Here is a 15,062-nt window from a genome sequence, read left to right as displayed (position 1 = left end):
ATCATCTTGCATTCTAGCACATGTAGTCATACATGTATAATACGTAAAAGAATGCAAAATAGCATGCACTGTAAAAGCCAGGACCGATAGAACATGATTTGGGAACCCAATTTCAATATATGTTTAGGACTAGAAGTTGCATGACGATGTGATGCCAAGTGAGAAGAGTGGATAGTGTTTCTTCTGCCTTACAGGCTTTACAATGTTCCTATTCAGCATTTATTTTGCCTGCCTGTGGCAGAAAGGAAGACAATCGTATGTTTGATTTCTGCCAGGGCCATCTCTCATCTCATACTGTTGATAAAATGAATAGCATTTAGTTGGACAATATTAACATGTATTGCATGCGTTGTAAATCTACTCACTTTGCAGCAGTGAGGTTTACTCATTTGGCTGTGACAATTCCTCCTAGAAAGTGTGGGTCTTACAAGCCCCCACACTCCTGCTAGCATACTATTCTTTACTAGCAACAAATTGAATCATACAATAAACTTTTTTTGCAGACTGGTTAGTTTATTTCCATAATATTATTAAACATGCAAAAACAATTAGCTTTTTTGTAGGAGTTTGAATCTTTTGTCACATCATGTACAACAAGAAGTTGCATGCCCCCGTCAAACAATGACTACACACAGATGCCCTTACTCCACAGCACCCATTGGTGTGTGTCTTGGAAGTACATTAGTAAAACAAAGCAATTCTTTTGGGCATTCCACTTTGTGTTTTTAGTCAATGGAAGGGTGCAGTTGATGTATTTGAGCTATTTACTTAAAAGTATGCTATAACATTTATTAGTTCAAAGATTGGCCTGGTCCACCTGAGCATGCTTAGTAAAACGCCCCAATGAACTGCATACATCTTCAGTTACGCGGACCCATGCTCTAGGCCCATGTGTATACTGTGGAAGCCCACCCGGTCAGAACGTTCTGGCTACAACACTGCATTGAAACAAAATCAGCCCTACCACAAAAAAACGTGGTAGAACTTTAGAATTACACATATCCCAATATCCCATATCCTGGACAAGCAGGTCCAAGCAAGCTAGAAAAATACATTCACAACCAATGCCTGTTTCTGAATTATCCATCTTGATTCTGCCATGTGCAGTATACCGATGGCAACAAACCAGGTAGTTTGCATGGCACTTAATTATAGCAGACATAGGAGAGCCATGCTTGCTAGATCTTCTGTTCTCTGTCCCCTTTGATACTGTTGATTATGTGATTTTCTTCTCCAACGTATCTTTCCATAGGGCCATCTCTGGAACTGCTCTGCAATACCTGTTCTTTCTTTTTGTGGAAGGGACCTCCTCTGTAGGCCGCAGTGCCAACCACAGATGCTTTCTCTTGCCTATGGCCATAAACAATAAGAGTTCTCAGAGAATAGAATTAAAATTGTTACTGTTTTAAACAAAAAATAGTCTTAATCAATACAGCTCAATCAATGTATTACTATGATGTACAGATCAATCAATGTAGGGTACACACACATTTAATTAATCAGGACAAATCCTTATTGATCACATGCATGACAATCATATATCCTCTCAAATGAATGCATGTTATCTCACCACAAATGAATCCATGTCATCTCACCACAAATAAATGCATGTTATCTCTCCAGCTGCAAGGCAAAAAACCTCGGTGTCATCTTTGACTCCACACTCTCTTTCTCTCCTCACATATCTGACGTCTCTAAGAAGTCACACTACCAGCTACACCTCCTCAGAGGTATCCTTCCTTTCCTCTCCTTCCCCCAGAAGCTCACTGTCTCCAGAGCCCTGGTTCTCTCGAAGCTGGACTACCATAACAGCCTCTATCTAAATCTTCCTGCCTCTACTCTCCGCCCTTTGCAACTCATCCAGAACAGGACTGCGAGACTTGTCCTTGGCCTCAAGCCCAGGGACCGTATCTCTCCAGGACTGAAATCGCTACACTGGCTCCCAGTGGCTGCGAGGATTAAGTTCAAAACCCTCTGCATTGTCCACAAGGCCGTCTGGGGCCTTGGGCCAAAATACCTTCAACTCTCTCTTCCTAAATATCTTCCTTCTCAAGCTCTTCGCTCATCCACCTCCAACTACCTCAGGGTCAGCCGCTTCTCCAAGCAACGAGCTGGGGGTAGATCTCTCTCCGCAGCAGGGGCCTCCCTCTGGAACAGCCTTCCTGCCTCCCTGAAACTTGAGGAGAACCATCTCCAGTTCCGGAAGCACCTCAAAACCTTCCTCTTTGCCTCTGCATTCTCTCCCCTGCTAAAATCACTGAACCTGCACTGAATCTGCAAGTGGGCCACTCACTGATCAGCAAAATGTACATTAAATGTATGCATACAGTGTGTACCAGAACAGCAACTGTTATAGCAACCCAGAATGTTTATGGCCATACATGGGCGTGGCATCATAACATGTTTATTACTTACAATTTGTTAATCATAAATCTAAAAGATACATGTTGAATAAACAGATACCAATGACCTTATAAGGCAACAATGTTTGTAATGATTTCACCAATTTCATGTATTACAATAGTTGAGGGGAAGATATATAACAAAGCATTTGTCGTTAACTTTCTAATTTAAGGGGAACAGTATACAACAGGTAGATACAATGCACAGAGCTGGGGTAACTAAATTGGGAGGAGGGAGGTATGCCCGCTGCTCTATTAAATGGCCTAAATTCGAAGACTGTTATAGAATCCCAGAAGTATTTCAAACTGCATTAAGTACAATAGAAGTCATTTGTGGTGAAGAATGTCAAGGTAGAGTTCTGCTATCCGAATTTGAATCCCTTGTAAAATCTGTGGCACACCTTTTTGCCTATGAAAAGTGCTTAGTTAAAAAGCAAGCCCTTAAAAAGGCGACATTGTATTTTACGAAAAGCAGACTGTCTAAAAAGAATTTGGTAAATTACAGGACCACCATCAAAAAGAAAATGAAAGAATTTGAAAGAGAGCATTGGGAACAACTCTTATGTGCTTCCAAGAAAGGTGATTGAGTTGGGTTTGTGAAACTTGTTACAGACTAGGATCGGAGAGGTTTATTCTGCAGTGTAGTATCCCTCCAGAGTGACAGCGGGTGCATTTTGAGGGACTATATGGGAACGCAGCACAATCTAATGAAGATGGAAAAATCCCATAAAATGTTCTGGTAATGGAATAAACTGGGGTGACACATTTTTGCTTCACCAGAAGTCGAATTGCCCTTTGGATCCCAGAAAAAAAGGAAGGCCTCTGGGGCAGTTATAATTCCTGTTGATCTGTACAAGAGCGAACCAATTCTTATGCAACTTTTCCATGCAATAGTTGAGGTTGGCATGGTACCCAGGTCATGGCAGAATGGCAAAATCGTGCAAATATCAACAAAAAGGGGTTAGAGATAGTCTGGTAAATTATTGCCCAATTTCTCTCCTGGTCTCTTCTCGGAGGCTTTTTGCTAAAGTTGTCCTAAAGCGGTTGCAAGACTGGATTCATTTGAGCATGATTCAAAACAACTTTCAAGCAGGATATAGATAAAGGTTTTTGACTCCACTTGATCCTGCAAAACTATACAGTTTTATGCAAAATAAGGATTTACGCAGTTTTTGCAGATCTGCGCACAGCGTTCAATGGAGTTTCGAGAAACTTGCTGTGGCAGATTCTTGTCAATAGGAATGCCCCACCTCATCCTTTACGACTTATCCAGATATTGTATTACGGTGGTAATACAGGCTGTGGTACGGTGGGGCACAGCAGGCGAGGTGACAGATCCTTTCTATGTTAGAAGGGGGGTACGACACGGGTGCGTTCTTCCACCCCTGTTGTTTAACATTTATATTAATGAGTGGATTGAAGATCTGTTTTTAACTAGTCTGGACCCGCCAAGAATAGGAAATGATACATTTCTGGCCCTCTTCTTCACAAATTGCGGATCTTGGTCATCCCAACTTGACAAGGCCTGTGTGACTCTTGAAAGGAATTAAGGGGCAATAGCCAAATTTGACCGCAGCCACAGAGGCGGGCCCTCAGTCCTGCTCTCAAATTGTATCCACAAAAGGCAAAATCATCGTCCATGTAAGGAGCAGTAATTTGGGGGGCTAAGTATGTCAGAATTCTTGCTTCAGTGGAAAATTGTTTATTTTTAAATTGCTCCTTTTACGATGAAGTACCCCAAATGCGTTGTTACACATTGAATGCAAATTGTAGAGCATTGGAGGACGAGCTGGGATTGAGATCATTGTCCCACTGCATTAGATTGTGGGGAACCCCAAGCTTATATAACTGTAGAGAATGCATGAAACAGGTATTGGCATTAGAGGGGGGAAGAGCCCTCCCATAGTTTGCCCATGTTAAAAGTAATGTTCATTATTGTTCCTAAATGTAGTGGCGTGACAAAAAACGGTACTTGACTTGGCAAAACAGTGAACGGACACCCTGGAATGTGGGTCGGCTCAGTATACTGCGATGAAAAGGCTTTTGGGACCTCATTGGTATAATGCCTGGCCTTGTTCTTCTTGAGCAACTGTGAACTGCTTTCTTCTAAGGTGATTTAAATGCTCTGCGGCTGCACTTGTTCCCTCTTTATAATTTGGTGTCTTTTCTTGCATTAATAGAGGAGCTCTTCAGGTGGTGTCCAAAGATAACTCCACAGCATCTGAATCCAGCCAGGCCTGCCTTAACGTAAAATGCCGGGGTCACGAGACAAGTCTTGCAGAATGCGCGATCACTGACGGGATGACGAAGCTTCAGAAGACTGCTGAGGTGGAGTGCTTCACGGCTCCCAAAGGTTGGTGGTCTTTTCTATTGTCGCTGTAATTAGGGATTTGTGGCTCCAAAAGGAACACAATCTCCATAGGTCCTACAAAGTCGGGCACGCACTATTTATTCTGTAGGACGTAGTGTTCTTAGTTCACTGCATTTTAGAAATGTGCATGATCAATTTGATTAGCTAAGAGTGTGTTCCCCTATCGTTCTGTATTCCACTGCGTGCTTCAAAGTGCTTTACTGGTACTTGGTGTACAACAACACTTCAAATAATGACAACAAATAATGTCAGTGATCTGGCGAAACTTGTTTTACTCAGAGCAATAATTTACATTTGTCTCTCTGTAGGATGGACATTCCTCATTTTAAGCCACTGAGACAGCAAATAGCTGAACATTGACTATGCTGGCTAGGGCTGATGGGAGTTGTAGTGCAAAAAATATGGAGAGCGAAATGTTGCAGATCCCTGTTCTAGGGCAAGGCAATATTAGGCAGCATTTGTGGGCCAACGGCAAGGAAAATCCAAATTGCCTCTGCAAGCAACACATTTGGCCCTGTTGCCATGGGACATCAGTGGGGGTAGACGCTCAACATTGACTGTGTGGCTAGGGTTGATGGGAGTTGTAGTCCAAATAATCTGGAGAGTAAAAGAGCAGTCCTCTGTTCTAGGGCGAGGGTAATATTAGGCTGTAGGTGTGGGTCAAAGGCCAGTGAGAGCCAAATTGCCTGTACAAGCTATACATTTGGCACTGTTGCCAGGGGACGTGGGGGAGACGTGGCAGGTGCAAAAAGTCCCTTTGTAGAAAAATCGTTTAGCATCAGATCCTATAGCTGCCCATTTTACAACTCACCTTCTCCCAAACGCCCCTCCTTCACAAACGTTACGGGCGGAGGGTGTGACTTTAAGAGGTGGAGTGTATTGTGGTATGATTTCCCATTGCAAGGAGCGGTCCGGTTTTCTCTATTTTCCTTCCTATATGATCACGTGAGTTTTTAGATGAGTAATACAAAAACATGAGGCTAGTTTTACTAGAAGTGAAATGAAGCTACTCACAAAAATTGAACAGTAATAAGGTCAAAATCACATACCAATAAAGCATCAGCATTTTTATGGGATAAATACCGCGGCCTTGTATTAGAAGGCTATTGCTGCCACCATCAGCTCCCATCTACGAGATGCAGCAGGCATGAATGTTACAAACGGCAGTTGATAAAACAAAACATGTTTTATGTTTTTCTTTCATGAACATGCATAATATCCGAGATCAAACCACAGAACAGACGTACAATTGCTATGTTAGGCATGAAAAATAAAGGAATGTGGAAAGCGGTCATATTGCAGACGTCTTAAATGTGAATAAGGTGCTGCAGGAACCCTCAGGAGCCCTCAGGAGAGGAGGCGGGGATGGCAGCTGCCCAGTGCACTGCAGCTTTGCTGCTGAGAACGCGATCGTTACAAAATGGAATATGTGACACTTTCTTCTTCCTTTTGAGGATTCGGTTTGGGTTGACTTGCATTGCAAGAAGGTCTTAATTTAATAAGTCTTAAAATGAAGGGAAAACAACCAGCGTGCTAGCTGTCTGCCTCTCCTCCTGCCACCATACTCTCTATCTCACACAGGGACCTCATTTCACCAACATGCCAGGGGTAGCGGAAGTGACATCACACAACTCTTGACCTCTGATGACATCACAGGAAGCTTTGTCATTCGAGCCCACCCCAAAGTTCGATCACAGGAAGTGATGGAACACAACTTTCACCCCTTGACAAAACATGAAGTGGTATCACATAGCATTGTTACTAAGTACACTACGAAAAATATGGTTACGATATCTCTGCAATGTGATATACATTTCATACAAGAATGGATCACCATATGTACCGTTAATATCATTGTGTATAGGCCCATATTACCAAATTACTGTGAGTGCAGGCACACCTCTATGCCCAAATGATAATGATGTGTTATTATATAGCCCTTATGCTTAAGCACTTTATATAGGACAAATATACATACAAAATCACCCAACCTGTGTTAGTAATAATTTATTAACCTCAGATGGATGAAAGGCTGAGTTGGCCTTGCCGGGATTCAAACCTGCAACCTGCAGATCACACACACATCGCAGCAGCGAGCGCTCAACCCACTGAGTTCTTACAGGTTATAGCTATCTTAACGGCTATAGTAAATGAGCAATTAAATGTCTGAATGTTCTCAAAGTCAGAAAGCTACACTCTGTAGGTGATACCATTAACATGGTAACTGAGCAGGACAGTTCATCTGCAAGTCTGGTGGAAAGTTGGCCACATGTCAAGCCTGCGTGGATCTACATCCTGAACAGCATGCCATGCAGATAGGAAAGATAGACACATTACAACAAAGCATTAATTGTGGCACATTGAAATCAAGGGCCACTTTATGTGTTATGGTCAAGCATTTCTACACTGTACACATGGATTTTGTCAAGTGACCGAGGACACCGAGATGGAATGTCTTGTGATGATCGTAACAGGGACAACGGCAGAAAAAACAACATGCTATAACTGCAACTTGCGAAAAGCAAAATATATAGTCCAAAATGGAAGCTTATTCTACTCTAAATGATTTTTTGGACGTTTTTGTCTGCATTGTGAATTTGAGGTGTTTAAGAACAGACTAAATCAGCGACTCACCCCCTGAAGTGTGCCTGAAATTAACCTTTAATGAGTCTAGCAATTATTGTATAGAGTTCCAGAAAGACAAATTATTTGTTATTCCTATTCTTTCATATTTAGTGTCGCTGCTCAAAGTGCTACACTTGTGGAAGCCCTTGTTTTTTTAAGAGGCCTGAACAAGAAAGCCTTCCACTCCAGAAACAGAGAGCCAAATGGAGCTGGCACCAGCCCAGGAGCTTCAATTAAAATAGGAGTAGCCAGGGAGACTACAGGTGTAGCAAGGGAGGGCTCCGAGGTCACAGGTGCGACCCCTGGCATCCCCCAAATGACATCCCAGACCTCCCAAAACCCACTCCTCCCCTTCCCACCTTCCCACCTCCCCACCTTTCATCTCACCTCCACTTATTTAGAGAAGGAAGGGAGGAGATGGTAGAGTGCACAAGGTTCTTGACATCACACCAAAAATCATTCTCGATAGATTTTTACTGGTGTCTGCTGACCATGCTACCTTATTACAACCAAGGTCTGGTGTCAGAACTCATTTCTGAAGAGTAGATTGTAGAGGGCAAGAGCACATGCCCTTTGGTTTGTCGTGGTCTACTTTTCTAATCTAAATGCATTACGTTGATTGCAACTTATTTCAGTGAGCCAAACAGCACCCTCATTTTATGAAATATCACACACATGATGGGCAGCCTCGCACCTGGTGACCGCTGAGGTTTGCAGAGTGAACATCTACTTTTTGGGAAGTTATCTTGATTTGGGTCAGCTATTCACTAAAATGGCACTGTGAGTGGGACTAGGTGACTGCTGTTCTACAGGAGTACAGGGATGAGTAGTGGTTACACTGCCTATTCAGCTCTACACTACTAATAGCCCAACAGTGATCCCAATCACAAAGGTCAAATAGGCAGATGCCAACAGGTATACCTCCTTTGCCTCTTTTGGTATCGAGCTGACAACTGCAGCAATCCAAACAGCTTTAGTGCAATTGTTCCAAAATAATAATGTCCAATCAAGGTTCTATAACAATTATAGGGAGTTAAATAAAACAAACACTGCAACAAACTAACTAAACACACTACATACCTTTGCAAGTAAAAGACACACAGAGAATGTAGAATTTCTTGTGAAAGGGCACTTGGTGAATCAGCAGAGGTGTCCAGGCAAGAGACTTGGCAACAATGTCAATATATCAAGGATATTTCTTATTTAAAAAATAACTGTGGCCCCAAAAAGTGTATACCTATATCCTTGCCTTTTAATGCTCGACAATAGTAAGCTGGGCTTCCTGGTGATTTAGCTGCAGTTGAGTAGATGTTGATAGGTTTCAAGTAAATGCAATCCCACTGGCGGTACTTGTCAAGTCAATGGTGCCGGCTTCCAAAGGGTTGAGTCAGCACTTGAGATGACGAGATGATGTCTTCCAAGGGCTCAGACAGGTGTTGTGGCATAGGCAAGACGATAGCTTCTTCTGGGTGACGAACAATGGCTTCCAGCAGGTCAAATCGGGACTTCAATCTGTTGCTCCCAAGAAGATCGAGTCTGTGGTCGGGTTGCTCAAGACGGTTTGCAGCAATGGGTTGTGCCGGCTTCTGGATGGTTCGAAATGCAGCAAGCAGTTCAAAGGTTTGTTAAGTGCCATATGCAGCACTGCGGGATTTGTGGCAGCTCCCAGGCACCAAGCACGGTCCATCTGCTTTGTAGATGTCTTGATGACTGGAAACAGGATTCCAAGCTGTTTTTGGACTTCAAGGTTGCTGGGAATCTCAATCCAGTGGCTCCAAAATAAGGCGTGTCCTTCTTTTCTTCACTTCCACTCCAGAGAGCTTTGCTGGCCCTTAAAGGGATCTGCCTTCTCCAGTGAACAGGGTCCAGGTTCCAGTGCATGGATCAGTTGGGCCTTGGTCCAACAGCAGTCACCCCCAATGCTCCCATGGGCAGTTTAGGGGACAGAGTACTCTCTGCCTTTGATGCCATGTGTCTTCACTTCTGTGGCAGTAGACTTTGAACTAGCCAGTACCTCCAAAAGAGAACCAGGAATCATTCTTGTCTTTGTACGAGTCAAATATGACTCAAAGGGAGGGGGATTGCCTCTCTACTTATAAAGGCTTATAAAGGCAAAATGGAACAGGACATTGGTCCAAAGCAAGCGTACTGTAAGTGGTCTGATCCCTGTTGTTGTAACAAGTGCATTTTGCCTGATGGCATCACACCACCCCCAGTGTACCTTGTCCGCAGGAACTGGAGGGTACAGGAAAAGAAAGGGAGCCCTAAAAGAAACCACAGTGGTTGGACCCTTCTCATGTCCCACCTCTCCTTTCTGGCTACTTTAACTACACACTCTTACAATTCTTGCTGCCTTCAAAAGGACTTAAGTGGTTAGCGCCCTGGTGTGAGAGTGGATTTGTTGTGTCAGTGCTGTCTTTGAGGCACCAGTTCCTAGGAGGTTTCCTGCAAAGTGCTGCCATGCCCTAGTAGAAGGTATTACCCTTCTTGCAGAAGAATCAAAGAGGAAGCATCCTGGCGATTGTTCCACATGGCTGTAGTGGAGACAGTCATACCGGACAATAAACCACTTCAGTCGTGTCATAGCTGGACCCTTCTCACAGAGCAGACACTAATGTGATACCAAATTGCAGTGTCTGTACAATTGTGGGCTGTTAGCAGTCACCATACCACCATACATGGATTATCTGTAAAGGTGTATGTGCCACCAGACTGACTAACATGTCTTTCTCTGAAGCACAGGTTCCTAAATGCCTGCTGGAAGCATGGATTTCCCCTCTCCTAAAAAAGGATAACTTGGATCCAACTGTAGCTTCCAATCTTCGACCCATAACCAATGTACCATTTTTGCTGAAGATCCCTGACAAAACCGCCTGTCTTCAATATTGTGAATATGTTGAACATCGCAAACTCCTTCATCCTGACCAATCTGGGTTTCGCTCTAAGCATTGGATGGAAACAGCGCTGCTGGACTTAAAGTCAAATATTGTCAAAATCATTGAAAATGGTCAAATTGTACTACTCCTCCTTCACAACCTATTGGCTGTATTTGACCTGGTGGGTCATGGGATGCTGGTGAATCGGCTGATCACAATAGGGAAATGCTCAGACACTGGCGACAAAAGTTTCAAATACTTCCTCGGTCCAAGACAAGCAAGAGTCACCAAAAATGACAAGCAATCCTCACCTATACTTCTTACCTGCGGCATACCACAGGGATAATATCTCTCCCCCCTCCTGTTCAACATATATATCAGATCCCTATGCGACCTACTAGACAGTGTGGGTGTGCAGTTTGCCAACTATGCGGACGACACACAGATTCTTATTGAACTCTCGGGGGTTTACTCCACAAATGTGATAAGAGTCAACCAAATCTTCTCAGCATTTCAGACATGGATGGCACAGAACTCGTTAGCCCTAAATTACAAGAAAACTGGGCTTCTGATTATTGGGATTGGTGCAAGTCTAAAGAAAATGGATCCTAAATACAGTGAGTTTCCAATTGCAAGTAACATTATTCCTGTTGCACAGCGTGTCAAAACATTGAGAGTTTACCTAGACTGAAAACTCTCATCTAATAAACATGTAGCACATCTAAAAACGTCATGTTCTTACATGAATAAATTGCTATGGAAGATAAGACCCTACCTGTCGGAACAGAATAGGCCTGTAGTGTAATCTGCCACTGTGAATGCAAAGTTTGACTACTGCAACAGTTTGCTAGTGTGCCCCTCACAGGTAAACATGAAAAAACTGCAAACTGTGCAGTATGGAGAGGTGTGCGTGGTATGTGGGCTTGGGAAGAAAGCTCATGTATCCGAGGCTCGCCGGAAGCTACAATGGCTCCCAGTAGAGCAAAGAGTACAGCACAAGGCAAATTCCATTGTGCACAAATGCCTGTTGTGAAAAACCTGAAGGTGTGTCCCTGCCTAGTCCCCGGGGATCTATCATCCAGGTGGCCAGGACACAGCAATCTCTGTTGGATCCAGTTCCTGCGGGTGGACCTTTTCAGGAGAGGACACGCTGGGAACACTTCTGCCCCCCAGCGCATCTGCTCCCGATCTGCGACACGCCGGCAATGGAAAGCAAGAAGGGACTACATGTAGTCCCTTCTCCCTTTCCATGGTGGCCATTTTGTTTGTTTACTTTTTTTATTACTGTTTACAATGGCCACCATGGAAAGGGATAACAGACTTTGTTTCCCCTTCCTTGGTGGCCAGTTTTTGTCGTTTTTTTTTTTCATTTGCGAAACGCCAGAGCTTTTAGTATCCTTGTCTCACAGGCCGGGGTACTAATAGCAATAAGCACCTTGCACCGGGGGCATTACCGCTTCAGGTAATGCACTGGGGCATTACCTGAAGCAGTAATGACCCCCCCCCCCCCCTGCTCGGGGCTTATTGTTTAAATGAAATAAAGAATAGAAAACCAATTCCAGTCTGATCTTAAAAAAGACCAACTTAATTACATAATTAAACCATATGTCATTCTATTCCATGAAACAGGAGAATACGATAGAGGAACATGACGAAGAAACAATTCTACTTCATTCATTGGACATTTTCACATATTAATTGTAAGATTTCCTCCCTTTCACTCTTGACTGCTTTCAATGTGTTAAAAATTGCCATAAGAAATCTCACCAAAGCAAATACTAAGGATAGCTCTGTTCCATTGATTAATCCATTCCAGAGATCAGTTGTAATAACTCTGGAAATAGAATTGACACAGCGCTTGGTTCTAATGGCAACTAATGCCTCACATTTCATTACACTATGAAAAAGTGCACACTTTACAGGTTCTTAATTCAGAGGGAATATTCCATCATGGACCCATGACCTCTAATGTTGGCAGGCAATTGAAACAAAATGTCATAAACAATGCTCTATATGCCTGTGATGGAAATGTCTTTAACTATAGTTTGGTATCATCAGGCTTGGTAATGTTCCACAGGGATCTGTTACTGAACAATTTCAGTCTAAGTAATTCTTCAGTGCCCACAATTTTGTCCCACCTAGTTATTTTTTTCTTCACTACCCAATGCGAGTCATCATCATTAACACCTGTGATTTCCTTAAACCTTTTACAGCGTTTGGTATAGTTACAGAGATACAGGTTGGTGCTTTTCCTCAGCATTTCACCTAATATGAAGCCTAACCCAGGGCTTTCCATAGTCGCCACCTTCAGAGTAATGTATTTATTGACATATTGTGACCACCACAATTGTAGCCCAAGCTCTAACCTTATGACACTGATTGGTACTGATTTGATCAAACCATGGACGTGTCTCCATAAGAGTCCTTCAATAATGTCAAAGTGGGTTATTTTATTAAATGGCACTAACTCAATTAAGCAATAATGCAGAATATACGATTGTTGGAAAAATGTATTTAGCTGGGAAATAAGCAGAACACAGCAACAGTTAGGGACAACAAATTTAACTTTTGTAAAAACTGTATGTCCCTGTTAATGAGAACTATAGAATCTCTTTTTAAGCACAATGCAATCCTGACCAAAGGAGTAGGTCGTATGATTAGAGACAAGATGCTGTAATGCTGGGTGGGTGCTAATGAGGTTGATAGAATACCTGCAGATACCTTGAGGCCAAGACTAGCAACACAGATAACTCTTTCATTGTTAAAAGGACAAAGGTGTAGTAACTTCCAACGAGCATATTATTAATGAGTTTCTACAATCTTATAATGACCTATGGCCTGGTTCTAAACCCCCTATCTACTCAACAAATTGTAATGCTCCCCAATAAATGCAACCCACCTTGATTAACCAGAAAACGGAGATCATCTCTTTATAGCCCCAGTACTTCAGAAGCACTAGCTTCAGCCTTTCACAATATGAAATCCAGGAAAGCATTTAACTTTACCGAAATTCTGTCGGATTTCTATAAATCCGTTGTAGATATATTTTTCTACACCTAACAAATTACTTTTGAACATTGACTCGTATCCGATTGGTCCAAGCCAGCATGTTAGATATGCTTATATTTGTCATCCCAATACTTGGAAAGGCCCTGCTATAGTCACCACACACGGGTAGATCTCTGTCATTAATCAGAATTGCAAAATTAATGCCAGAGTGTAATCTTTTGTAATAATGGATCCTGTCTTTCCTTCACACAGATCAGTTTTTAAAGGAAAGTTTTCATTTGATAAACAAAGTAAGTTGGTCAAATCATACAATAGTCTACAAAAAACACCTCCTTTGCGGGTATTATGGTGCTTCACCCCTAAGGGTCAACAACCATATGTCAATGGCCTTTATGCTCGAGAACCTGAAAGATTTCATTGTTGGCCCCAAATTCTATGATTTGGTAAGGAAACTGTTAAAATGGTATTTGTTCTAGTATGAATAGTGTCCAGGTAAATTCATAGAGGGATGATGTAAGGATGCAAGGAGGTTCCAGGTAATGCATAAGGATTTTGAAGGAGACAGTTGGTAGGCCAAATGAGCGAGCAAGAGGAGGTGGTCTATGGGAGGGGCCCTAGGGGTCTGGTGGGCTTTACCTTATATACCTGCTGCAGAACTAATAAAGACATCAACCCTGGAGGGTACAACATGAAGAGCATAGCTTTACTAGGATACGGTGTGGGGTGTTTGGAATTTAAAGGTATAAGTGCTATGGAAAAAGTGTACATAGCATAAGAAATGTGTGACGAATTTTGCTGAGAAGGTGTATGAGGTGTGGAATTGTAATCAAATTAAATGTATGTGCATGAGTTTAATATGATAAATAAGGAAATTGATTTGTCACTTTTACTGGTACAATTCGACACTAGGTGGAAAACAATTTATTATGGTGAATTTGATTCATGTGAAATTGGGAGCAGTACTATCCCAGGAGAAAGGTTGTGGCGTAGAGGTGATGATTGCTCCTCAAGCATCAAGAATGTTGAAGAGACATAAAAGAAAATACTCTTTGGTGGAGAAGGGGGTATTGGCATGCCGTTGGGCGGTAGAGATGTTCCGCACATTTGAGTATGATATGATAATTTATTTATATAGCACCTATACACAATGTGTTTCAAAGCGCTTCAAAGCAAGGGAGGGAACAGGGAAAAATACAATGACATTCTTACAGGCCATAAATAGTAAGGATGTGAAATTAACTATCGTACTTGGCCTGACAACATTTCAGATAGTGCAAGAGCTAAGACATAGATAAGGAAGGGAGGGAGAGAGTGGGAAGGAAATGGAAATAGACAGGCGACTACCATACTCGGCCTGATGACATTTCTGGTAGAGCGGGAGAAAAATAAAAGGTGAGGGAGAGGGGTGCAAAAAGGCAGGGGAGGAACAAAACAAGCGACTATCGTACTAGGCCTGACGACATTTCAGATAGTGCTGGAGGGAGGGAGGAAAAAAACAAGTAAGGGAAGGGGGGAGGAGACAGACGAGGTTGCTATCATACTAGGTCCAAGGGCAATTCTGATAGAGTAAGTGCATAGAAGAAAGTAAGGGGAGGAGGGGAGGAGATAGGAAAAGGGAGAAAGGGAGAGGAGGAGAGAACAGAGAGTAAGCAGTCAAAAAGAGTGGAGAAGCAAGAGGGGAGAGCGAATACAATTGCAGAAGTCAGTAGTAACAGATAATGTTGCAAGCCAGGATACAAGGTGAAGATGGGTACAGCATGATTCAGGGCCACCATGAGT

At 42.7% G+C, this 15,062-nt stretch overlaps 1 protein-coding gene across 2 annotated transcripts in view; it reads left to right on the top strand.

The window, feature by feature from the left end:
- CFI (complement factor I) overlaps nt 1-15,062 on the top strand; it is a 325,763-nt gene that overhangs the window by 163,001 nt on the left and 147,700 nt on the right. For both annotated transcript variants that reach the window (XM_069630882.1, XM_069630881.1), the window contains one exon: nt 4,583-4,755. In XM_069630882.1, coding sequence (XP_069486983.1) covers nt 4,583-4,755 — 173 coding nt within the window. The remainder of the gene's footprint in view (nt 1-4,582; nt 4,756-15,062) is intronic.

The sequence above is a fragment of the Ambystoma mexicanum genome, chromosome 6q (genome assembly GCF_040938575.1).
Source record: "Ambystoma mexicanum isolate Mex_15411 chromosome 6q, UKY_AmexF1_1, whole genome shotgun sequence".
Taxonomy (NCBI): domain Eukaryota; kingdom Metazoa; phylum Chordata; class Amphibia; order Caudata; family Ambystomatidae; genus Ambystoma; species Ambystoma mexicanum.
Note: the sequence above shows the minus strand (reverse complement) of the source record. Positions and strands in the feature narration are given on the sequence as shown.